Below are 26,322 nucleotides of genomic sequence, written 5' to 3' on the forward strand. Positions count from 1 at the left end.
GGGGGGCGGCGGTTGGGCGGGAGGGGAGAGAGCGAGAGCCCCCCCGCACCCCCCACCCCCACAGCAGGTACGGGCGGGGGGGAGGAGGAGGAGTGGGGGGCGCTGTTCCCCGTGGCCACGCCCCCTTCCTCACCTTTGGGGGGGCTTTGTGGGGGGGGGCATAGAAGAGGTGCCCCCTCTGTACCCTTTTCTCATTGCTTCTCCTCAGGAGCCCCTGAACTTATAGGGGTGACGTGGAGGGGGGGGGAAGCCTCTGGTTCCCCTCATGTAATATGTGTGTGTCCCCCCCCCCACAAATCAACATACATAGGGTGCCAGCCCTCCTCACAGTCTTAGGTGTTTCTGGTTGCCCCCTATGTTTCTTATAGTTCTCTCCCCTCACATTGGGGTCAAAAGCAGAAACTGCCCTTCCCCCCCTCTTTTTTCTGGCACTTCTGCAAAAAAACAGCAACAGCCCCCCACCCCCACATTAGGGGTGACCCCTGTGCTTCTCCTCCTGCCCTCAGGAGCCCCTAAACTTAAATGAGGAAGTCTCTGCTTCCCCTCATGTAATTTGTCCTCCCCCCCCCCAACGCATACATAACCACCCTAAGCTGCCAGTCCTCCTCCTGGTCTGTGTGTTTCTGAGACCTATGTAGGTGTGTATCCCCCCCCCCACCTCGCTTATGGGGTCAAAAGCAGGAAGTCCCCCCCCCTTTTTCGGCACTTCTCTGAAATAAAACGACAGCCCCACATTGAAACGCACCTATATTTGTCTCCTCAAATAAGTCTCTCTGCTCTTTTTGGCTTTTTTTGGGGGGGGCACCATGCTAGAGTGCCCCCATATCTGTCCCAAGTGTCCCGGAGAAGTACCAACAGTCCTGTGCTTGTCTCTCTCCACTCCCCATCCCATAATACTGCTCCCACCTAAGTTGGCAAGCTTCCTCCTTGCTGTGTTTCTGGGCATTGAGGGAATGTGAAGTGGGGGGGGGGGTTGCTGAAAAGTGAACTGGTACAAAAAGGATAGGTACTGTTTGAAAAAGGGTCTCTGTTCTATATGCGATGGGCAAGCTTACATACACAATATATATATATATATATATGCATGCCATGACCTCTGCATGCCCCGCAGGGTCCTTTTCAGGTTGCGTTGGGTGATGCGGAGGGGACATAAAGATGTTTTCCCTGCTTTGCTGACATTCCTTTAGGGAGGAATGTCACAGATGGGTTGGAAGAGTTGGTGATACAAGACAGTTCTGTCGTTTTGCCCTGGGAGGTCTTCCCTGTGAGGGCAGCTGTACTGCATAGGAAGGCAGCTCTGATTCCTTTGATTATCTTTTCGGAGCACCCTGCCTTGGTGATTGCTGTTTGACACTTTGGTCGTCCTTTAGGGGGCAACTGGGTGTTTGGGGAAAGGGAGACAACCCAGCAGCTGGCAGAGCTTTCCCTTTCTCCGTAGAATTGAGGAAGTGGGGCAGGGGATATCCGGAGCGTTTCCCTCAAGCTTCCCAGCAAAATAGTTTCTATAAAAGACGGATATCAAGTGACAGTTTTGTGTAACACTCTTCACTTCCTTGTTTATCTGCTTTCCTTAGCTAGGCTTCCCACTTCTTTAAGATTGTTGATGGATGATGTTGTAAGGACTACATTTATATTCCATGATGTCTGATAGGGAGGGATTGGGACTAAAACAGCAGAATTGTTTCTTTATGGGCATTGCAAGCAGCGTTGGATTGAAGGAAAGGGAATTTGTGTGAGGAAGCAAGAATAAGACAAGAGAAGTCTCAGAGCTGTAGCGTATAGCAACAGGAGGTTGCTCCTGAGCTGGAAACTTGGGTTCTGCTTTCTGAAACTTTCTGCTGACAGTACACTTCTTAGGGGGAATCTGAGTGACTGCTGATGCAGCATTGCTGCTCAGGATTTTTTTTAAATAAAAATTGTGGTTCATTGAAATTACTCCATTTCAATGTGCTGTACCCAGGCCTGCGGTGATTGACAGTTGTGCATCTAAGATGTGGATGTTGCCTGTTTACTATATAAGCAGTTGCTGTTTTGTATCAGGAAACCACTCTATTTATATCGTTGTTGTTTCTTTACAGGGCTAAATGAAGAAATCACATGTACACCTAATTAGATGATTGTTTGAAATAAGTGTGAAACCTCTAGAATGAGAACAGATGTAAATTGCTGTAGTCATAGGATTACTTCTCTGCAATCAGCCCGATAGCTCATCACAGCACAGTCTTAATTGAACCTGCCAGACTTGTCAGCATGCTTACTCAATGCTATCCCACCCTGTCTCGTTTTGCAGAACAGCAGTAAAGAATGCTGGTGAGGGCAAACCTCCACAGAGTAATAAAAAGCGAACTTCTTAACATTTTGACATCAGGGTAGAGAATTCTTCCTCCCAGCTGCTTTCCTCAGGAGGCTTATCCAGTTTGTTGATTTGAATAAAAATGGACACAATTAGCTCAATTAGCTGCTATATAAAATCTCAGTTTTCTGGCCTGATTCCTCCCGCTCTCGGCCCCACAGTTCCCAAGGACTAGAATTATTTTGGTTTTGCTATAATTATCTTCATATGGGTGGGGCTCTTCGAAGGCTGCTCACCTTTTCTTTTTTTGGGCTGCCTTAGCTGTTTGTAAGAAGTTGTGGAGAGGCTGAGAGATGGCCCTGCTTTCTCTTTTCCCTTCCCAAACTGTTTGGACTAAACACAGCGGAGTTGAGTTCGCTTGCTCTAATAACATATCACATGAGGGAGGGCATAACCGCAGAAGGGGTATTGAAAGCAAAAAGTGGATATTCCATTGGCCTTTTTACAAACTGGGTTAAAAATTAAGCTCCGTGGTGTGTTAATGTGCTCCTGGAAAATATGTCACCAATTTCATAGCTGCCTTCCACATCTTGAAGTGTGGGCAAGAAGCAGTAACTCAGCAGATCATTCCAGATCTTATGACCTTAGTGGATTTTTGGAGGTCACCAGCCTAAATATGTTTGTGTTCTCTATAGCAAGTGGGACAAGCATCTTTTCTCAAAACCTTGAGGTTTTATTCACATTGGCCTTTTTTTTTGCACTTTTTTGCTCATGAGATCTGGAACAAGTACACAGTCTCTTGCAGTACAATACACCGCTCTTCATATATGTCATGTTATAAGTCCCTTTCAAATCTGAGGAGATGGTTAACTTGTTGGGAGTAAAGATAGTGTTGCTGTGAGACATATTCTCAGTGGTAGTGCCTGTCTGGATACTTGTACATGCATCACGAGTATGAGGAAGTAGTTATGTAAAAGAGTTTTCCATCCTATGCCACCTACAGCCTTCCAAGCAGCCCTGAGAACGAGATTTCCCTCATACTGGACATTATGGAGAATGTGCTGTTCCTTTATCTTCTGTGTTGGACATCATTGAGTTGGGAGCAGGTTGCAGCAGTTACAGTTACGTTGTGTGGGAAATGGGAGTTTGGGTACAGTCTAGATCAGGATAGGGAAACTGTTTTGTCTATGTGGGCCAGACCGTTATCAGGATCAGCCTCTTTGACCAAACCTGGCAGGTGTGCAAGGCTGCCAGTGTGTGACTCGCAAGGCATCACAGTGACGTCTTGTGCCGAAGTACTTTGAGCTCCCAGAGTTGGGACTTAAAAGCACCTTGTGGGCTGCTAAAAGGGAGGGGTTGTTCCTTCATTTTAGCAGAGAGTTGCATAGAATCCCCTGCTAAAACAGTGGTTAAAAAAAGAAGAAAAAACCCTCCATTTTAGCTGATTTTGATGCACTTCTCTTTCTGAATGTTTGGAATCTCCTGCTAAAAATGGGAGGGTCCTGCTATTTTGGCAAGGGATCAAATGCAGGCTTTCATGGAAAACTGCCTAAATGATGTAGAGGAAGCCCATTTCCTTGAAACAGGAAGGTGTTTGCATGGAAACCGGCCAAACTGAGCAGGATTGAACCCTGCTCCTCAGCTGATAAGTGGGGGTTCATTCCTGCTCAGTTTGGCTGTGCACTTCCGAGGACACGTACCCAGCCAATGCAGGATTTAACAAGTATCTAGCGCCTATTAGGTGACATCATGAGTGATGTCAGCCGATGGGTGAATGGGCATAGTTTTGGGGAAGTAGCCTGGCAGTTCAAGTTGGACTCCTGGTGGGCCAGGATTGGCCTGGGGGCTGGAGGTTCCTCATTTCCGGCTTAGATTATATACATGCGTAAGTGAAACCTTTTTAAAGCAGTATCCATGCGTACAGTGTTTCTAGAACAGTGTGTGGTATGAGGAGGAAAGTTCAGCTTTCAGGTTGTTCTCAGTTGACATCTACATACATCACCATATTAAAGCAATAGTTGTACTAGAGTAAAATACCTGTTCATATCTTAAGAATAAATACTGCCGTGCAGTTGTGGGGAAGGGAGGGCAAATGGAGAAGAATCTGTACAGTCTCTCTCATCTGCTGTTTCTTGTATTGGTTTCCAGGAGAAGACGGAGCATAAGCCCTCGTGAAATATAAGGTGCAGTGTTTGGCTATGTCGATGGCCTTCTCCCCGTTGGTGGATGAAGCAGTGGCCGTAGCAACCATCTTCTCTCTGGGGAGCAGAGAGAATTCTTTCTCCCTCTCTTCCTGCCCCTCAGGTGTGGCCACTTCACTGCATGAAGTATGTTTGCACATGTTTCACAGTAAAATAGCCCCCAGAGCACTTCAAAGTACTTCACACAGCTGTAATTTCAGCTGCTCTGGGGAATCCTTTATTGTGGCACTTCCACGAGCAAATTCCAACTACTGGCATTTCTCGGAGTTAATTCTTGTGTGAATGAATCCTAAAATCGGCTTCTTTCAAACCAGAGTCCAAAACTTTTCCGTTTCATAAGTTCATTAGTAACAGTGAATGGGTTCCAACTGCAAATGCAGTATTAGGAAAACTTGGCAGTTTCTGTTTATTAAATGCAAGTAAAATAAACATGCCCATTTCTGGAAAAAAATGTGGAACACCAACATCACAGAGAGAATCTGAAGAAAACTTGGGGAAGGTGGTCAGTGGGACAGATGGCAATAGAAGGGAAAGCGGCAATCAGTTTCTTCCAAGCTGAAAAGGAGAAAGATGGGGATGTTAGAGTGCTTTAAGTCCTAGAAATTTGCCACTTTCTGTTGCAGTGTTCAAGCTGTTCCTCCAGTTGACAGTTACCAGGGAGTTGCTGCCAAGCGTCTTTCTCAATGCCTGCCTTCGAAATCTACCCTGTCCTGGGCACATCTCACAGTCCTGTCTTAAAAACGCAACAACTCAAGCTTTCTTCAAGAGGCAGCAATATATTAAAGCACAGTGATGTGGATTTTCCGGGGGGTGGGAGGACTGAATTGAGTGTTTTTTTTTATTAGGACAGCATTCATTGAAAAAAATAATCGGTTGGCATAAGAAAATATTCTCACATGCTGGAGTGTGATCTAATTTAGCATGATCAGTTTGCTTGTATTTATTAGACAAAGCAAAAAAGTATTACATTCCAAGCTTGCCTAGTATTGTATTTGCAATTGACAGCCATTCATTTTCTGCAAATGAGCTTACAAAAACAGAATTTCTGCACGGGGAAATAAAGCCCCAGAATTTTTTTTGCCCCACACCGCTGGATTTTCTAAACTCAATTCTATATGGATCAACATTTGTAAGCAATTTAACATTAGTGACAACATTCCAAGCAGTAACCAGGTGTTTACTTCGGAGAAAGAAAGTGTGAACTCTAGGAGGTATTTCTACCCGACTTAAAAGTCTATCTTAATTCCTTTTAGGGAGAATTGAAGAATGTGGGGGAGAGCTTAATGTGAACCTTCTTAAAGTCCTTCTGCAATTTTCTAGTTCTCTGTCTCTTATGTTTATATGAATGCGATCAAAGTTGATAGGTACTTGTGGGTCAGAAATTATTTCTGTCCCAATTTCCATCTATTCCCCACCCGCCTGCTCACCCCCACTTGCTGCCTGAAACCTTGTGTAATATTTATCTTGGTGCTAGAATGTTTCTGGAATACTTGAGGTAAATTGGATGAGGCATTTGGGAGATAAGAGGGTTCAACAAAAGGGGTGACTTCACTTCTTGAATATTCTTCAACTCTGCGTGAGTTCCCTAACCACTTGGCTCACAACTTTTCTAATCTTTTGCTTTTAGTGGGAGTTAATAAATTGGGCCAGCTCTTATGTGGAAGTTGGCAAGTCTGTGTTAGTGTTAGGTACATATTTAATTGCAGCCTTTATCTCAAATGCTAGGATAAATTGCAGGGGCAATGCCATGTTTCCATAGATGTGGGAGGAGAGGCATGGGTTGTGCAACTTTGCAATAATTTATTCTGGGTTGCTTAGCCGCAACCTGCATCGTTTGCTGTTGTTGTTCCTCTCTTAGTTGTGTTACCATTCCCGCCAGTTACACTTCTGCTGGGTTTTTGTTTTTTTAAAAGGGATTGTTCAATGTGTTCTCTAGGGCTGAGGGCCATGGTTGCATGCTTGCACTTCATAGTGCTTCCTTGTTTAACACAAAACAGCATTTGTGATGTGCTCATTCTCCCATCTAGTTGGTCAATAGCTCTTGACAGATGGGAGAGTGAGAACTATTTGTACAGCCTCTAAAGTGCAGGAACAAAATGCAGGACTGTCTTCCTCCCTACAGTTAGTGTTAGTTCTTAAAGTTTGAAGGAGAATGAGCAAGTGTTGCATGTGATCATCCTAGCACAACCTGCTCGTGATCTGCACGTGTCTTTATCCTTAAGCGAGGTTCCTGCTTGTCTCTGATGATCAGTGGAATTTTTAAAATGCCAGTACTAATGCATTTGTTTTGTACAACAGGGCACTTGACATCTTGTGTGCCATAACTCAAAATACTGTGTGCAAGTTGGACGATGCACGTGGTTAAAAAGTTGTTTATGCAGAACTTGCACTGTGCAAAGTGCTTTAGAAAGCCTTGCTCATCATAATCGTATGAGGTATATTTTTCAGATTTTGCAGATGACAAAATAAGACCGTGTAGCTCAAAATCACTTTGAGAGTTCATAACAGCTGAGGTGGAATTTGGCCTTTTAGATCATGGGTGAGTGGTGTAGCTTCACATCACCAGCTTTGTGAAACCGTGATATATTTGTAATTGGTTTTCATCTCGGGGGGGCCTAGTTGCTACAAAATTTGGACATTGGGGTAAGGACAGAGGTGGTGTGAAGGAAAGAATGGGTTGTGTTATAAGTGATGGAGCTCATACAAATTAAAAGCCATATAATTCAAAGCTAGTAATGCAGCAGAACCCTAAAGTCTCTTTAGCTTTTCTCTGTTTTCTAAGCAATTACTTCTGCATGCGCAAGCTTTTTCCTTGACCGTGAAGGCTAAACCACCTTAAAATTTTCAAGTTTGTATGTTCCTGCCAGATTTTTCATCCTGTGCTGGCACGTGGCACAACTCACAATCGACTGTAAGCTGATTCTCTTTTGGAGAAGCACAAGTTTGGCCCTAATGTTGCACATGAGCATAACTGGAAAAACCTCCAAGACGTGACTTAATACCTTAGCAATACTGCATAGAAGTTTATTTACTTGGGACATGGAGCTCTGGAACGTAAGCAAAAAAGATACAGCGCTCTGTCCCAAGGAGCTTGCAGTCTGATGTTTTGATAGGAGTGGAGATGATAAAAGGAGGACTGGAGAGGGCTGTGCAAGGGCTTCATGGAATAAATAGTTTTTGAGGGAGACGTTTGAAGAAGTAGTGCCCAGAATTCCTTGTAATTTTACAATATTCATTAGATAGGGCCTTGTTCTTTGCAATCTGTGTGCCCATACTGCAGCAGAATCTGTGGTTAATCTTGTTCCCAAGTAATGGTAATTGAGTTTACACTGAAGTGAAAGTTAGAAAGATAAAAGGAAAACAAACTATTAATGATCAGTGACCTAGATAGCATTTCTGTTCCATGTCCGAAATTTCCTCTGAGGTGTTTTTTTGAATCCCCTAGGAGTAAGGTCACTGGGAAACTTCATTGTGTTTTTAAAGAACGGAAGCCGGAAGCTGAATGAAAGATGCAAGAAGGAAAGGAGTGGTTGAGTCGACTTTTTTTTTTTTTTAAGGGTGATATTCAACTAAATTTTACACTGAGTGAACCCACTGAAATGAAAGTTTATGAATAAGTATGAGTCCTGATTCGTAGGTGGCACTGTGGGTTAAACCACAGAGCCTAGGGCTTGCCGATTGGAAGGTTGGCAGTTCGAATTCCCGGAACGGCGTGAGTTCCCATTGCTCGGTCCCTGCTCCTGCCAACCTAGCAGTTTGAAAGCACGCAGTGCAAGCAGATAAATAGGTACCGCTCCAGCGGGAAGGTAAACGGTGTTTCTGTGAGCTGCTCTGGTTCGCCAGAAGTGGCTTAGTCATGTTGGCCACATGACCCAGAAGCTGTATGCTGGCTCCCTCAGCCAGTAAAGCGAGATGAGCGCCGCAACCCCAGAGTCGTCCGCAACTGGACCTAACGGTCAGGGGTCCCTTTACCTTTACGAGTCCTGATTAGCTTATGAGGAAATTCCTCAGAACACTACCTGAAGATGACTAAAGTAGAGAATAAGGAAAACTAGCACTGGGGGATAAGAACACAAAATAAAACATGCCAAAATAGAATTTAGAGTTAAGCTGAAATGCGTCTTTGCCTTTCAAAACTGTTTGTAATTTGCAAATGGCCTCTCTCTCTTTTAGCTTTTCCATAGAATAGAATCACAGAATTGTATAGACCATGAGGGTCATCTAGTCCAACCCTCTGCCATGCAGGAGCCTTTTTGAACCCATGACCCTGAGATTAAGAGTCTCGTGCTGTGCTTACCAAGCTATCCATCGAGGCCTTCCCCTTTACCTGCTATGACTTTTGCCATCCTCTCTGCTGCTTCGCTTACAAGTTTTCCTTGTGGGCATCGCCACAGAATTGCATGGTGGAATTTTGCTGTCCCAATTCATGTGACCTTTTGAGTAGGCTGGTGGTTAGGTTTGGTGGTGTCATGTATCATGTTGTGGCACAGCATTTGGTGCATAATATTACAGAAGCCGTTGCTGGCATGACAGCAAACACGGTGGTAGAGGGGAAATTTAGAAGCCATGGGAAAAAAATAGTTGGCTCCCTTACCTCAGTTGTGGTTTTTTTAAAACACTAGATTGTATATAGATTGACCTGCTACACCTTCAATATAAGAGGCCCAGCACTGAGCATCCAAGTGTCTGAGACCTAGACTGTTCTGCTGTCCACCTTGTGTTTGGGATTAAAAGGCACACACATCTGTTCTGCAAGCAGGAACTGCACTATTGGTTAGCATATGAATACAAGAAGAAATGCAAATGCTAAACATGCAAATATTAGCTACTTACATACCTCACAGTTAAATATTAATAATAAATGTAGCTGTTTCTTAAGCTGTGTAACATAATATGCACAAATTGAATTATACACAGACTAGCTTTCTTTCTCTCTCTCTCCCCCCCCCTTTGTCAACAGATCAGCTGTCTGAAAGGGAAGTGAGAAGGTTGTAGAGGGCTAGTAAAGGGTGCAACAGACACACAGACAAAGACATGTGAGCAGCTCACTAGACTCAAGGATCTGAACTTGTGCTACTGGGCTGTTTTCTTTGCACATTGTTTACATTCAGGAAAGCTATTTTTGGTTTCCCCAAAGCAATGCTGTTTGACCTTCCCGTTTTTAAAGAGCAGAATAATTAACTTCATTAACCTCAAAATCAAAACTTTTCTACATTTTAAAGCAGATTTTTAAAAAGCAAAATAAACCTATTATTTATTTGTGTTTGCAAACGAGTCTTCCTGGAATTCCTTTTAAGGTCATCTCTGTGGGTGTCCTTTATTAAACCTCTTAAAATATTTATTTCCCTCTCTATGTTATAAAATGATAACGTTGCTTGTATAATGACTGAGAAGGATGTTTCCCTTCCAATCGTTTGTTTACAAAGTAAAACAGATTTCACACGTTTTAAGAAGGCCGTAAATTCAAGGATACTTTATATTTGTATTAAGTTCGGATTTAGTTTTACAGTTCCTTTAAAACAATAACAGAAACATTGGCCATGCTTTCAATTGTGCCCAGATACGCACTGGAAGGTATTAAAACAAATTTAAGACTGATTCGGTCACCTGGGGGGCTGTAATCCAAAACATCTGGAGGGCACCAGGTTGGTGAACGGCTACTCTAGAGTAACACAGTACCTAGATTTTAAAAGGAAAATACCAGATTTTAAACAGGAGAGCTTGATACAGCTGTCTGCAAGGAAGCCTGCTCACCGGTGGGTTATTTGCTTGCTTTTATTGCCTAACATTTAGATAGTTGATGGTTAGACTCCAGCATTAAGAGTAAAACAAAATGGGATCTCCCTATCCTAAGCAAGTTATGAACCTGCCTGCCCATTGAGATAGTTGTCTGAGGCCCTCCTATGTGTCCCATTATCCTGAGAATTGTACCCAGCTGGGACCACAGAGAGAGCTTTCCCCCTGGTTGTTTCCAGTCCTGGGTTTTCTTCCTGAGGAATGCTCATCCCCTTTCCTCTCTAATGGCTTCTCATAGGATGGTCAAAGCCTTCCTTTTCCAGAAAGGGACATAAATAATTGTTCTCTTTTTGAAGTGGTTTTAATTGTTGCAGTTAAATCAACATTTTTTAAATAGGAGGGCGCTTTCCATGTTTAAATTTTAGTGCTTTTATGGCTGCTTTGTTATATTGAATTGTGAAATTGTAACTGCGATTACGTTATTGTTTTAACTTAGCTGTTTTGGACTTGTTGAGGAAAGACGGGGTATAAAATGTTGCAGAAATAAATTACATATTTGCATAGAATTGTAGATTTGGAAGGGATCCTGAGGACCATTTAGTCAAAAATCTCCTGCAATGCAGAAATGTGCAGCTGTCCCATACGGGAATCGAACCTGCAACCTTGGCATTATCAGCACAGCACTCTAACCAACTGAGCTATTCATCGAGTCTTATTATTTTTAAAAAAGATGTGAAACTACCTGGGGTTTGGCCTAGGGACATTTTCAACAACTGGTAGGTGGGTAATGCATCTTTAGCAGGTGGCCTGCCAGAAGCGAGACAGATGATGCAATTTTACACTTTCTGATTTGCTGTATCTTGAGATGTGCACAAATATGCAGTGGTACCTCGGGTTAAGTACTTAATTCGTTTCGGAGGTCCGTTCTTAACCTGAAACTGTTCTTAACCTGTAGCACCACTTTAGCTAATGGGGCCTCCTGCTGCCGCTGTGCTGCTGGAGCACGATTTCTGTTCTCATCCTGAAGCAAAGTTCTTAACCTGAAGCACTATTTCTGGGTTAGCGGAGTCTGTAACCTGAAGCGTATGTAACCTGAGGTACCACTGTATTTGCGTGGGTACTTTAAAGACAGACAACCGGCACTGAAGAATGTATTTCTGTTCTGTAGGATACAGACTACTGGATGTTGGCTTGTGGCAAGTTGCATTAGAAAACTCCAAGATTCAAGAAAACAACCCTAACAGTATGTTGGTAAGTTTAGAGGGTGGTTTGGAGCGTCACTTCACGTGGGGTGGGGTAACGAAAAAGTTTGTCCTCTAAAATTAATAGGGGTACAGTAGAGGAAGATGAACAGAGAACCTTCGAAATCAACTTGAGAGAGTTGGAACCACTCCACTGAAAAAGTCATATAACAGTTAGTGCCAGAAATGGCCACCTCTGTTCTCGAAAGGCTGAACACTATTAAGACCATTTAAATGTATGAGCATATGACATTGCTGCATGTTGTCAAATGGTGGGTCCATGTGGCAGCAGCATCTCTCTCTTTTCCAGCCTCACTATCTGGACTTTTAATGAAGATGCCAGGATTTGAACCCGGGGCCTTTTATGCACAAAGGTTGTGTTTTACAACTAGGTGGTGGTTCCTTTTGATACGCTAAGTAAAGAAATTGTGCTGAGAGTCCAGCTTCAGCTTTCTGTAAGAAACAAGGGTTAGAGTGCTTGGCTTGGACTAATAAGACCCATGTTCAAATCCTCACCCAGTCATGCAATACACTGGGTGACTTTGTACTGTTTCTTAGCCTTGCCTCTCTTACAGGGTGGTATTACAGACAGAGCATCACTGTGAGTCTACTAATAACAGACTTTTAGGAGAAAAGGCATTCCTGCAAATACTCGTCATAACAAGCTGCTAGCATTTTTTTTAAACTCTTTGGCAAAATATAATCAATTTGGGCTAACAGAATAACAGTATATTAAAATAACTTACAATTGCCACTTCGAGTTAACATTTGTAAGCTAGGGTTTTAGTTGTGTGGTTGCTAAAAGCAATTGTGGTCCTTTAAAAGATACAGGAAAAGCCCTGCTCACCCTTTTGAGGCCTTTGAATTTCTGTCTGCTAACTGGCAGAATAGAACCTTGATTGAGATTTTGCATGAGTGGGATGAATGCCGGCTGTTGAAAGCCAGAAACAGATGATCATGATTTGTATCCCTACTTGGAAGTTGCTTCTTAATTGGCATGCTTGGGCATAATGATGTTCCTAACATCTTTATCATGTAAATGGCCTCTCATGGTTGAATATGTATTGATCTCTTTGGAACGCTCACAGAAGCAGTCTTTCATGTTGAATTACCGGAACTTTGCACTTCAGCCTGAGTTATATTGCTGCCTAAAGGACTGCCTCCTTGCTTGCCAGAATGTACGGTTTAAGAGGCAATAGTTCAGCTGCAGACCTGATCAATGTCTGGTAACTGCAGCATAGTTGACTCATCTTCTAGGACAGTTTGAATATGAGCGTGTTTTGGCGTCATCAGAACGATTGCTGTCATCTGTCCTAGCATGCTGTTCTTCCTTCCAGCAAACCACTGATGATGCAGGAAAGATGAGTAAGGCTCCAAAAGGCTGCTTTTTGCCACACTTGGATTAGGGTAGTTCAGTGCTTCCCAATTTCTGCACGGCAACATGGATGTCAACGTGCCCTGCAGGATATATATATGCTCTACAGGTAACAGATTATTCCTGGCTTTATCCTGCAGACCTCTTGATTGCCAGCCACTGTGTATCTTAGTTTTTATTGCTATAATCTGCCCTAGTAGGGATTAATCTAGGGTGATAAATCTTGATAAGGGATGTCCAGCTTCTGTAAAATCTAGGCCTATTAGGTTCTTCTGCTGTATTTCGTGAGCTAGGGGGTTTAGTTTTGTTCTGCAAACATGTCTCTTTGCATGTAGTCAGGCGTCATAGTTGGCCATCACAGTTATAGAGCTCATATAATCATAGAAATGCAGAATTGGAAGGGACCCTGAGGATAATCTAATCCAGTGGTTCTCAACCTGTGGGTCCCCAGATGTTGGACTACAACTCCCATCATCCCTGAGCTCTGGCCTTGCTAGCTAGGGGTGATGGGAGTTGTAGTTCAACAACATCTGGGGACCTACAGGTTGAGAAAGTCTGACTAATCCAACCCCCTGCTTTGCGGGAATATACAGCTGTCCCATAAAGGGATCGAACCAACAACCTTGATGTTATCAGCACCATGCTCTAACCAATTGAGCTTTGTGGAATATCAAATCCGCAGGTTTATAAAAGTTTACAAATTGTACCCCAAAGGGGACTTGTAATAAACAGATATTACTGTATTTTTCACTCTATAAGACGCACCTAGTTTTTGGAGGAGGAAAACAAGAAAAAAATTATTCTGAATCTCAGAAGCCAGAACAGGGATCGCTGTGCAGTGAAAGCAGAAATCCCTCTTGCTGTTCTGGCTTCTGGGATAGCTGCGCAGCCTGCATTAGCTCCATAAGACGCACACACATTTCCCCTTACTTTTTAGGAGGGAAAAAGTGAGTCTTATAGAGCAAAAATTACGGTAGTTCCTTTAGTTATAACTTGGCATTGTTTTTCTTCTTTTTGTGATTGAAATTGTGTAAGTTGGTGCAGCTAGATGGCAATTGGATCCCTTCCAACTGTACAATTCTATCATTTTAAATTGATTAAAATTTGGTAAGATTTCCAGTGGCTATGTTGAAATTGCCTTTGGGACCAGATTTGACAGGTGGGTTGCCTGTTGGCGATTTCTTAGATAGAGAGTGGCATTCTTGTTATACAGTTGACAAACTTTTTTATTATAGGAATCTATTGCTTATTCACATTAACTTATCTCCCAAGAAAATCTGTAAATCTCAACCAGAGATACAATTACTCAGATGCTCTGTGGTCCAAATCCTTGTGTCTCAAATGTCATCCTGTGTTGTGGCCAGTTCCCATAGCATTTCTTTTTCAAAGAACAGAGTGCTCTTTTATTCATTTTATTGTAGCTGACACCAGGTCTCACTTTTATTTCCGCAATTGCTTTTCATCTCTTAGCGGGATATGCTACTTAGTTGATTTTCTTTTACTTTCTGTGGCCTTCCTGGTCTTTTCTTCCTTCAGCACTGCTTCAACCATCCTCAACCATCCCCAACCAAGTCACCCTCCTTTTGTTTATCTTCACACATCTCAAAAGGTGGGTTTCTCCTCTGCCTTCAGGCTGCCTTTGTTGCTGCCTTGTTGGACCTTGATATTCTTCTACAAACTCTGTACATCACTTTATGATGCCATGGAAGGGGACACTTGTCTGAAACGAGTAGTTGCAACTGGAAACCAATAGAGGGAAATGCTACTAAAATTTCGTATCGTTTATATAAACATCAAACCAGGTCCTCCTATGAATAAAACAGCTTTTCACTCTGAGTGTTCAGTAGCACTGTTTCATGTTAAGGAAACTTGTATCCTTTGAGAGCCAAGTCCTTAATAAGAGAGGTCCTAAAATTTGCTTTGGTCATTGATGAGAGGAAATTCAGTCTTCAAATCGCCAAATAACTTTGTTTTTGTACTTCTGTTAAAGATTATCTGCATACTTGAAATATGAAACGTGCCTGTATAAATGAAAGTTCTACGTAGCAGTTGGGCCAAGAAATGTCTAAAGAAGGGGGTTGTTTCCCCTCTCTCAAATGTTACCATCAAATACAAAAGAGCAGAAGTGCTTTCTGAATCACTCTTAGCAGCTGTTGATTCAGATTTAAATGCTTCAGATAATAACCCATACGCCTGAAGTTGTTATCGGGAAATCAGAAATGCTGGAACATAGGATAAGTGTTTTGGCTTCTGGCTTTGTGAGCACTCGTCAACAATGTTTTATAAAGTCCCAAGCTATATGTGACATTAAAAACACTTCTCAATGACAGGTGTATCTTTAAAAACTGCAAATAACAGCCCGTGGCCCCTGAAAGAACTATAGCAGATGATGAAGCAAAGTTTATTCTGTGTCCTGTCCCAACAAATATGGTTGATAGGCAAGTGCTATTTGCATTGGGAAGGAATGTTGCTTTCTGATTAAAATAGCAGTTCCAGAAGAGCAATTTTTGCTGGAACCGTGCTGGGTGAAATGGATCAAACTTCACATCATCACCTACTGAAGTCTCGGGTGGGGGAGGCAGGAGCTATTATTTGCAGTTTTCAAAAGATACACACTAAGTTAAACCATTTCATACATTCAAGGGAGTAGTCCTATACAAAAGAAGCTGGCGTAAATTAAGCTGGTGTTGGGTTGGAATAAACGACAGACGAGGGGTGGTGTCATCTGGGAGGCATCCTCCCGAGCATGTCTCGGGGAGTCCCTTTTATTGAATAATACAGCATTGCCACATATGTGCTTGATGCTGATTGGTTAAAGCAAAGGATACATGTCATATATGTGCTTGGTGCTGATTGGTTAATACAGGTACAAAGCAAAGGATACATATAGGTATTAATCACTAATAGATTAAAGGCTGAGAAAGGGAACACAGAACTAGACAAGCATGAAAACCTCCTAATTAAATTATAACTGATCCAAACCCCATTCAGGAGCAAGACTACTTGCAAGGAGCCAGCATAAAATTGCTCCCGAGTGTATCTTAACTTTTTCTTTTCTAAATTAGGTGTTCATCACAATGGCAAGCTTGCACCTGGTCTGCTGTTCCAAGTGTTCCTGCTGTTGTAAGATTTGTATAAGAACCACAACGTTGGAGTGTTGTTGGGAGATCTTCCAGTATATTGCAGTTATTTCCTCTTTGAAAAGGAATGTGTGGGCAGTCCTGGCCAAAAAATGGCAGTGTGGTGTGCCTCTTTCAAACAGACCAGCCTCTATAACCCCTTGCCTTGATTGAACCTGGTGCATCTGCCACTAGTCTCATACTGGGAAGAAGAAACAGTAGTCAGAGAATTATAGAATTGTAGAGTTGTAAGGGAGTCTGAGTGTCATCCAGTCCAACCACTGAAGTTAATGTGAGAAGGAGTCTTTGCTTTTTGAATAGGTAGCTGTAACTTCTATTTCATTTTACTCTTGCATGCTGCATTTAGATTTTGTTGCCCCAAACTGTTCTCAAAATAGTCTCATATTTTTCTTGCAGAAATCTAATTTCTGGAACGCCACATTATCGCCTACTATGTAATTAAAAATAATTAAGTCTTTGAAATTACATATTTTCACTCTCAAAAATAAGGGCCCCCATCACACCTCTGTGATTGTCTGCTGCATCTGCTTTTGGTGGCAAAATGTCTGTTTCAAAAAGTTATTTTAAAAAGCTATTTAATGAATGGGTGTAATATTTTTATCCAGATTTTCAGTTTGTAATCTGTTAGTGCAGGAACTTTCCCTACTTTTTTTATGTACACTTTATCTAAAGATTTAATTAGTTTACACATGGTTTACCACAGATAACATAGGAAGAAGAATGTAATAATATATCTGCGTACCGCAAAGGAAGGGCCACTAAGTTCACTGGGACTTTCTCTAAAGAAAGTGTGCACAGGATTGCAGCCGGGGGCCTCTTTCCAAAGTGCTGCCTGAGTGCTTGCAGCCTGGGAATTCTGTTTCTTCTTCTTTGTCTGTGTGCTTCCAAAATCTGATCGGAGGGTCTCCCAGCCCTCTGGAGATGATCTCGAGTGTGCACAGGGGAGGAAAGTCTGTTGTGCCCACAGAAGTCTGTTCCATGAGAGTCTGTTCCATGAGTAGAGCTGCAGACTTGGACTGCTTCTTGAGTTACCTGTTAGGAAAAATAAAAAGGAAACCAAAGAAAAAATGCTTTTGAGTAGTAGTAGTAATAATAATAATAATAATAATAATAATAATAATAATAATAATTTATTATTTATACCCCGCCCATCTGGCTGGGCTTCCCCAGCCACTCTGGGCGGCTTCCCAGAAAAAATATTAAAATACATACATCAAACATTAAAAGCTTCCCTAAACAGGGCTGCCTTCAGATGTCTTCTAAAAGTCTAGTAGTTGTTTTTCTCTTTGACATCTGGTGGGAGGGCGTTCCACAGGGAGGGCACCACTACCAAGAAGGCCCTCTGCCTGGTTCCCTGTAACTTCACTTCTCGCAGTGAGGGAACTGCCAGAAGGCCCTTGGAGCTGGACCTCGGTGTCTGGGCAGAACGATGGGGGTGGAGACGCTCCTTCAGATACACTGGACCAAGGCCGTTTAGGGCTTTAAAGGTCAGCACCAACACTTTGAATTGTGCTCGGAAACGTACTGGGAGCCAATGTAAGTCTTTCAAGACCGGTGTTATGTGGTCTCGGCGGCCGCTCCCAGGCACCAGTCTAGCTGCCGCGTTCTGGATTAGTTGTAGTTTCCGGGTCACCTTCAAAGGTAGCCCCACGTAGAGCGCATTGCAGTAGTCCAAGTGGGAGATAACCAGAGCATGCACCACTCTGGCGAGGCAGTCCACAAGCAGATAGGGTCCCAGCCTGCGTACCAGATGGAGCTAGTAAACAGCTGCCCTGGACACAGATTTGACCTGTGCTTCTATGGACAGCTGTGAGTCCAAAATGACTCCCAGGCTGTGCACCTGGTCCTTCAGGGGCACAGTTACCCCATTCAGGACCAGGGAATCCTCCACACCTGCCCGCCTCCTGTCCCCCCAAAACAGTACTTCTGTCTTGTCAGGATTCAACCTCAATCTGTTAGCTGCCATCCAACCTCCAACCACCTCCAGGCACTTGAATTGTTGAATTGAATTGTTTACACACACACACACACACACACACACACACACACACTTGCTTTTCCACATATTGATGAGTGCAGCTGAGACAAGATGACTGTGTTAAGAATAAAAATATCTCAGGAGTAAGTCCTCTTAGGTATAGTGGGATTTGATTCTACTGTTTGCTGCAAATTCTTCCTTTGTGTGAAAGGAGAATCTTCTAATAGTGGCTTCTCATAGAAAGTTTTAAGAGCAGCCAAATTAGTCAAATACCATATGCTTACCTCTCCGTGAAATACCACATTTCTTTCCAGATTTCTAGTTGTGGAATTGCTGGTAGAGTGTGTTCTTGGAAATAATTACTGGGGTTTTTTTTTACACTTGGTCCTAAAAATATATAAAATAAAAGGTCAGTTTATTAGACTGCATGTAGTCTCCTCAGTCTAACCTTGACAAAGAACTACTTGTGTACCACCAGCAATCTATAAATATGAAGACATGGCAAATGATATATTTCTGGTCTCCTCATTCTATTTTTTTTCAAAAAAGGTACACATCTGTGTTTCTTTGTGAGCCTGATGTTCATGCAGATGTGTTCACTCACCTAGAAAATGTTTAACTGCCAGGTTTCTTTGTGTAGGTGTTCCCTTGTGGATAACTTGTACTATCTCAGTTTTTTGCACTGTTGAAGAAATGGCCCAGTGATTTTGGGGATTAGTTTGGCTTGTTTGATTTAAATGGCAGTCCTATAACTTGTATCCAAGGGTTGTTGAGTAAAGTCTAAAGAGTTGACCTGGATTTTCCCCGAGCATCTTCCCTTTTCTCTTTCCCCCTACCCCCAACTCTTTGGCCGTTACTCAATAATCCTTGGATGGTTCCTCTGTAAACTTGAGTATTTTTTTTAATGAACTGCTGTTGTCATTTCCTGTTATTTAACAGGAAGCTTCTACCTGACAGGTTTAGCAATGATAATTTTTAAAAGGATACAAATTATAGGACTGTCATTTAAATCAAACATGCCAAACTAATCTAATAACAAATGACGGAATGCTTATTGAAATAGAGCATGCAGCATTAACAGCTGGTTCCCACCTGGTCTTTTACAAGGTTCATTTGCTTGCCTGACACCTGTTCAGATGGATGCCTCTTGCTAACGCCTTTGATCCTACTACTGCCAGTGACTGTGAGCCAAGATGTTGCTGATCCCCTTCTGATCCTTCCCTCTGAAGTGTCACCTCGAATTTGGTGGGGGAGCATTGATGAATGGATTGTGTCACTTTCTGTGATCAGAATAAATTTTCCATTTCCAGTATCCAGAGTTTTTATTTTTTTATTGAAAAATTCAGGACCTTTGTTTGATTTAAGGAATGTTGAGTGTTTGTATCTGAGAGCACATGGGTTGGGTTGTTTAGCCTGGAGGTGAGAAGCCCGTGGCCTTCAGATGTTGCTGGACTGCTACCTACCATCAGCATTTCCAGTGGTTAGGGATGATGGGAGGAATTGTTGGACGACATCTAGAGGGCCATGGGTTTCTCATCTCTGGTTTAGCCTGGCATCAGCTGATTGCATAATTAAAGAGGAAACCGAGAGGAATATCTCAAGGACTGTCACATGGAAGATGGAGCAAGCTCCTGCTCTGGAGACTAGTACCGGAACCAATGGATTCAAGTTACAAGAAAGGAGATTCCGACTAAACACCAGAAAGAAGTTTCTGACAATAAGAGCTGTTCAGTAGTAGAACCATCTCCCTTGAGAGGTGATAGACTCTCCTTCATTGAAGGTTTTTAAAGCAGAGTTTAGGTGGCCATCTCTCATCCATGATCTAGTTGAGAATCCTGCATTACAAGGGATAGGACTGTTGGGATTTCATTCCTCCCATTGCAGGATGTGTGATTGTTTTCATCACATGTCTGTGTTGACATTTCATACTGTTGAAGTCACGAGAACGGAAGTTCAGTTGCACTTTTGCTTTTCTGCTCTCTCAGAGATGAAGGAGAAGGGGAGCTATGATTTCTTTTGTTCTGTTTTGTACATAATAAAGTAGCTTAGAAATCCACACCTCCCGTGCCTAGCTTCTGCTTGGACTCTGCTTATGTATTGCGTGCATGTATCTTCGGATATATGTCGCAGAAGCATATTGGGAAAGAAGAGTGATGAATCATCCCGAGGGTCACTTGTAGGGGAGAACGCAGCTGCCTGGCGTTTTCCAAGTTGGTGCAGAAGCCCAGCGAGGTCCAGCTCCGTGTACCCAGACACCAGCAAGGACTAGATAACTCTCAGGGTCCCTTCTAACACTTGTGCTTTATGAAATAATAAGAGTTTTTTCCAATGGTCCATGGAATTTAACTGAAAGATTTGACTGGGGGGGAAATGCAATTCCCCCCCCCCCACACTTAATGATGGTTTTATTTTAGGGATGGGGAACCTTTTTGGGTTTGTGGGCCATGTCCTAATCAGGATCAGCCTCATGGGCCAAATTTGACAGGTGAAGCTGCTGGCAACCACACGGTTCTTAGGTGAGCGGAGCTTCACACCTGTCAAAATCCCTCGCACAGCTTTGCAAGTGGTCATTGCTTCCTTCTTGTTTCTTGGTTTCTACTTGTTCATTCGCTCCCAGACTTCCCTATATAGAGGTGAATCTTAGGATAATTAGTGAGAGCTGGAATTCAAGATTCTGCCAGAGGTTTTGGCCCCATCTTGCTTCCTACTGGAGAAAGCTTTAAAACCTGTTTCCTAACGCTTCAACAGAAGCTTGTCAGCTGTATTGGAGGTGCCGAATCCTCTTTTAAAAAACAAAATCCCACTTTTGCTTACATAAATATTTTGAGTGAGATCCTTTCTGCATAACTTAAACGTTAGTCTCTGAGCGCTTAACTGCTGTGCTTTCTCAACATATTGCAGCTGTGTTATCAAGGGTGATGGATTGCAGTGCTGTCATAATTGGTGCCATGAAATGGTTCAAAGGAGATATGGAAATGTGGTAGTGTTTTTTTAAAATTAACTTTTCTTTTTCTTTTCAAAGGTGGCTTCCTTGCTCCAGATGCACAGTAAGTAGTCTGTAGCTGTAAACATCCCCGACTGGAAGCTGTAAGCTTTAGCTTTCAGTCAGATGTTTGCTGCCACCGGCTATTCATAAACAACGGTGGAAGAAAAAGATCCATTATAAAGATCCATTATTTTAAGCTGACAGGCATGGAGTCTTAACACTTTTTAAATAAATGCCAGGGATTTGAACATGGGGTCTTCTGTATTCAAAGCATGTGCTCTTTCCATGCCCCCTCCCTCCTTTTTCCTAAACCTTCTTTGCATTCTCTGCCTTAGAACCTGCCCTTTTGCACAAATGCATGTATACAAAGGGGTGCAGTATACATATTATTTAGTAATATTTTATCTATCCATTTTAATGGGACGCGGGTGGCGCTGTGGTCTAAACCACAGAGCCTAGGGCTTGCCGATCAGAAGGTTGGTGGTTCAAATCCGCGCGACGGGGTGAGCTCCCTGCTCCTGCCAACCTAGCAGTTCAAAAGCACGTCAGAGGGCAAGTAGATAAATAGGTACCGCTCCGGCGGGAAGGTAAACGGCATTTCTGTGTGCTGCTCTGGTTTGCCAGAAGCGGCTTAGTCATGCTGGCCACATGACCCAGAAGCTGTACGCCGGCTCCCTCGGCCAATAAAGCGAGATGAGCGCTGCAACCCAGAGTCGTCCGCAACTGGACCTAATGGCCAGGGGTCCTTTACTTTACCTTTTTATCCATTTTAATCATTTACCAGTATATACTGCCCTGCATCCTATCAGAAGCCTCTTAGAATATTTCTTATCCTTCTGTTGCGTAATGTTTTTGAAGCCTTTGGAAGTTAAGCTTGGAACTGAGTAATAAAATCTGACGTTAACCATCTAAAAAGGCAGGAATGCAAGGGACAAGAAATGCAGGGTGCCCAGGAAGCACCCTGTTTTGCACAACATCCTTGTGATGTCATATGTGACATACATGTGTATGTGCTTGAGCAGGCTATTCCCCACCTAAATGCCAAAAATGCACTGAAAGGACAGACTGTGGCTTTCTGCCATTACGGGCTCCTTTTTAGATTACATCATTTATATTTACTCCTCCACCATGTATAGCAGGCCAGCAACTAGGATTTGTAATAACCAACAAAAATGCTTTGTTCTTGTTTGTCAAAGTAAAGCCTCTTGAGTGTCAATCAGCAGTTTTTAAAATAGTTGATTGTTTCTTACTGGTATTCACAATAAGCATTTAGACATGACTGTAAGTTGTGATGATAGGGAGAGGGTATACTTTATTGCTACAAACAAGAATTCTTCAGTGTTCTCACTTTCAGATGTCTAAATATCAATATGATGCTTACCTTTCAGATACTCTTCTTAGAACAGTTCTAAAAATATGTTTCATTCTTGGCAAACCATTTGAAGTGGATTTATTTACTCTCACATATGCTCTTACCAGCTGAAGTGGCCATATTGTTATCCTGTTTTGTTTTTTCTTTATTTTCACCTCCTTCGTGGCAGCACTAGAGTGTTAATCTTGCCATTCCATTTGCTCTCTGGCTCAGATCATTTCGAAACCTCCTTTGTGAATTGGAGTGTCACCTGAGCCAATTGAGTACTGGTGTTAATAATGGCTGCAGTTCTAAAACTGGAGCTGCTGTGAGTCTGCAAAATCAGACCCTGCGCTTGTGCTATGTACAACCACGAGCCGTTGACACACCTGTTGTCTTAGCGGGGTGAGGGGTGCAGGAACATGATGCACTAAGCTTGCTGAAACACACAAGCTCCTTCTCTGTTCCACTGCATAGATGGGATGTCTCTCTACTTGAGGTTGCTGGAGGAAGGCATGGTAGTATATGTAGAAAAGATTATTTGCCCAGTCAAGTGGCATTTACACACCTTATTTGTATAATAACCAGTTGATGGGTTAGGTTAGGTTTTCCCAAACTTGAGTCTCCAGCTGTTTTTGGAATACAACTCCCATCATCCCTACCTAGCAGGACCAATGGTCAAGGATGATGGGAATTGTAGTCCAAAAACAACTGGAGACCCAAGTTTGGAGAACCCTGGGCTAGATAATACTTTTTTAAATATATATGAAGAAACAGGTTTCTAATACAGTTAGCTTTCCAGGAAGGTTGCTGAAGGTCACTTTCCCCAGCCTCCTACGCGGATGCAGGCTCCACAGATCCCAAACAAAAACATGGTTCATTCAGATAGTTTCTAAGTAAGGCTCTAAGGGCCATTGTTCCCAGGGCAGGTCTAAAAGGAAAATCCAGATGACTGAAGCAAGTGAAATGAGCCATGTGCTACTGGGCGAGGCTTTAAAAAAAGAAGACAAAACAATTGCTGATCATTCTTCAGATGGGGAATTCCTTATCAACTTGAACATTAACTATGCAGTTGAAATTAATTTTTTTTTAAAAAAATTGTCCAGTAGCACCTTAGAGACCAACTAAGTTTGTTTTGGGTATAATCTTCCGTGTGCATGCACACTTCTACCCAGAACAAACTTAGTTGGCCTCTAAGGTGCTACTTGACAGTTTTTAATTTTTTTTATTTATTTCGACTGCATCAGAACAACATGGCTACCTACCTGAATCTATTAACTATGCAGAAATTGATGGCAAAACCAATATACCAAGCTCCTCACCCACCAATGAGTTTTCCTAGCTTACTTCAAGGTGCTTGTGTATACACATGAAAGCAAACACAATGTCTTTGTGGATTCAGGTAGGTAGCTGTGTTGGTCTGACAGTTGGAATAAAATTAAAAAAATGTCCAGTAGCACCTTAGAGACCAACTAAGTTAGTTCTGGGTATAAGCTTTCGTGTGCATGCACACTTCTTCATATATGTATCTGAAGAAGTGGTATCTGATTGTATCTGAAGAAGTGTGCATGCACATGAAAGCTTATACCCAGAACTTACTTAGTTGGTCTCTGAGGTGCTACTGGACAATTTTTTTTATTTACAATGCCTTTGTGATAACCCTTGTGTCATAAGCTGGTTGGGATCCTATGAAGTATGCAAATGGTTCTGTGTCTAAGGGGCTTTGAAACGTGTTCTTATGAACATTGGCTCACTGACTCAAATGGCAAACAAAATTGAGGGGACTTTTTAAAAGCAATTTGTAGTATGGCAGAGGGATGCTCTGTTTAGAGATATGAAAGTAAAGTCCTACTGAGATTACTCAAACTCTTGGATACATCTCAAGTAGCTATTTGGATCCCTGCTGCAATGTGCAAGCAATTAATCTTTTAATTTTCACCTCAGCTATGCTTTAAATTCAAATTTCTGGGAGATCGTAGGGGAATGTCAATAAGATATATTACTTGCATCATGATGGAATAGTGTGACCACTATCTGCTTGCTTTTATTGCCTCTTGTGGTTTTTATTCCCTTATTTTTAAATCTTTGCTTGTTCTTTGAACAATAAAAACTTAACATGCCATTAACAGAAAAAGGAAAGGTAAAAAAAAAATACTGTACAGACATGTTCAAAAGCAATGTGTCGTAGTTGAGATTTTAACTCCCTTAACACGAAAGTTCTGACTAGAGCAAGAGGGATTTAAGGCTGGAAAGTAATGTTGATTCTCTGCATTGCATTCAGTGTACCTGGTATCTTGAAATAGTGAGGTATGGACTCCTTTGAAGTGCATCAGTGTTGTGTTCACATTGTTATCCCTGATTCTTAGTTCATGTAAACATCCTACACTCAGCTCTAACAGACGGAACAGCTGAGAGGTGGGTGTTTACTTCAACTGATTTGGAAAATCTGCCTTCCTGAATAATCAAGCCATGAAACCGGATGGACTGCGGGAGAGGGCAACCATCAACTGTGCTGATTCCCACCTCATTTTATAAATGCAGCCTCCAATTATCTGTGAAAGTGGTAATCCATAAAATAGTTTGTCTTCGGTTTTGTGTAATACTGTGTGTGTATTTGCCCTAGCAACCTTTTGTGCCAGTGGTTTGCTTCAAGATCTACGCTGATGGCCTATGTTTCAAAATTTCCCTTTCATCTGCTGTAAACCAATTCCAAATAGTTTACTATAAGGAGGATGCATGCAGTCTGACACAAGGCAAAGCGGTAGTTGGTCTTAAACACAATGGTCAATGTATGTGGAATGCCATATCTGTGTATTTTCAATGTGACCTTGATATAGTTCCGGTTCATGTCCTTGGTGTGTCTGTCTAGTCTCTCCAAAGATGGAAAAAATAGTCCATATTGTAGGGAATGCTCAAGCAGGAACTAAAATAAGTCCAAACTGACGGTTTGGTTAGCTAATATAATTGAAGTGTTGCTTGCCACTATGATGCTGTATTGCAAGTGACAAATGGCTCATTTTAAAAGCATCTTAAGTGGTGTGGAATCTCTTTATTAAAATGTAAGTTTCTACCTGAAATCTACAAACCATTTGTGCTGAAATAGACTGCAGTGAGCACTGGTTAGCTGAAAGCTGAGGTCATCGCTGTCAACCTTCCCTTTTATTGTGGGAAATTCCCTTATTCCAGCTCTGTTTCCCGCTGCTATCCTGGATTGTTAGATATCCCATAGATTGTCCCCGGGACAGGTGAGACTGCTGATCCCTTATTTTTGAGGCTGTTGATCCCTTATTTTCAAATCTGAAAGTTGACAGCTATGGCTGAGGTTGAGTTGTAGAATAGAATAGAACAGAACAGAACAGAACAGAACAGAACAGAACAGAACAGAACAGAATAGAATAGAATAGAATCATAGAGTTGGAAGAGACCACAAGGGCTATCGAGTCCAACCCCCTGCCAAGCAGGAACACCATCAGAGCACTCCTGACATATGTAGATGGTTGCTGGTGATTTCCATCTCAAAAATTGTGGAGCATGCCCATTGTTTTGCTTTCTCGTTGACCGTGTTTGTGCATTTGTGATCTTCACAGGACTGCTGCAGTGCATCGAACTTAATTTCTCATGCTAGAGAAAGGCTGTTTCCAGGCAGGTCTTGACTTTGAGCTGCCCTGGTGGTATAAATTTATAGTAACTACAGTACTGTCTTCCTTTCCAGTTTGTAATGCCAGTTAAGCATTCTGATAGTACCAAAAAAGAAGAAGTAAAGATAATGAACTTAAAAGACAACACGGCCATTCATACTGGGGGTTTGGTGATCCTGCTGCTAGCTCTGCATTATCTCACTTGTGTTCCTTCTGCTTATCCCATTAACCCCAGGGACGACTCAAAATATCAGCCCAGTCTCTGTGTGAATATATGCATGCTGAATGCAACACCCCCCCATGGCAAAGTGCTCTTATTGACTTCAGAGAAGTGAAAGATTTTGTGCAAAGGCCAGCAAACTAGGGAGATGGCCTGTGTGTAC

The 26,322-nt window shown here is 42.4% G+C and overlaps 1 protein-coding gene across 16 annotated transcripts; it reads left to right on the plus strand.

The window, feature by feature from the left end:
* Window positions 1-24,891, plus strand: LOC309349033 (uncharacterized protein). 16 transcript variants are annotated; one of them, XR_014159618.1, is made up of 6 exons: window positions 43-67; window positions 4,442-4,476; window positions 6,943-7,033; window positions 11,399-11,481; window positions 14,383-15,532; window positions 15,791-16,963. XR_014159618.1 is itself a non-coding variant. In XM_081874889.1 (6 exons), exons 2-6 carry the CDS (start codon window positions 4,492-4,494, stop codon window positions 24,711-24,713), a joined length of 333 nt encoding a protein of 110 aa, XP_081731015.1. In that variant the 5' UTR covers window positions 2,317-3,414; window positions 4,442-4,491; the 3' UTR covers window positions 24,714-24,891. The 16 variants fall into 16 exon arrangements, 1 of the variants encoding a protein (XP_081731015.1); XR_014159619.1 differs by having other exon boundaries at window positions 14,479-15,532; XR_014159620.1 differs by lacking the exons at window positions 14,383-15,532; window positions 15,791-16,963 and adding exons at window positions 5,748-5,858; window positions 19,072-19,274 and having other exon boundaries at window positions 50-67; window positions 4,442-4,620.
* Window positions 24,892-26,322: the final 1,431 nt, after the last annotated feature.

Source organism: Podarcis erhardii (assembly GCF_964252035.2).
Source record: "Podarcis erhardii genome assembly, chromosome: 8".
Lineage (NCBI taxonomy): Eukaryota > Metazoa > Chordata > Lepidosauria > Squamata > Lacertidae > Podarcis > Podarcis erhardii.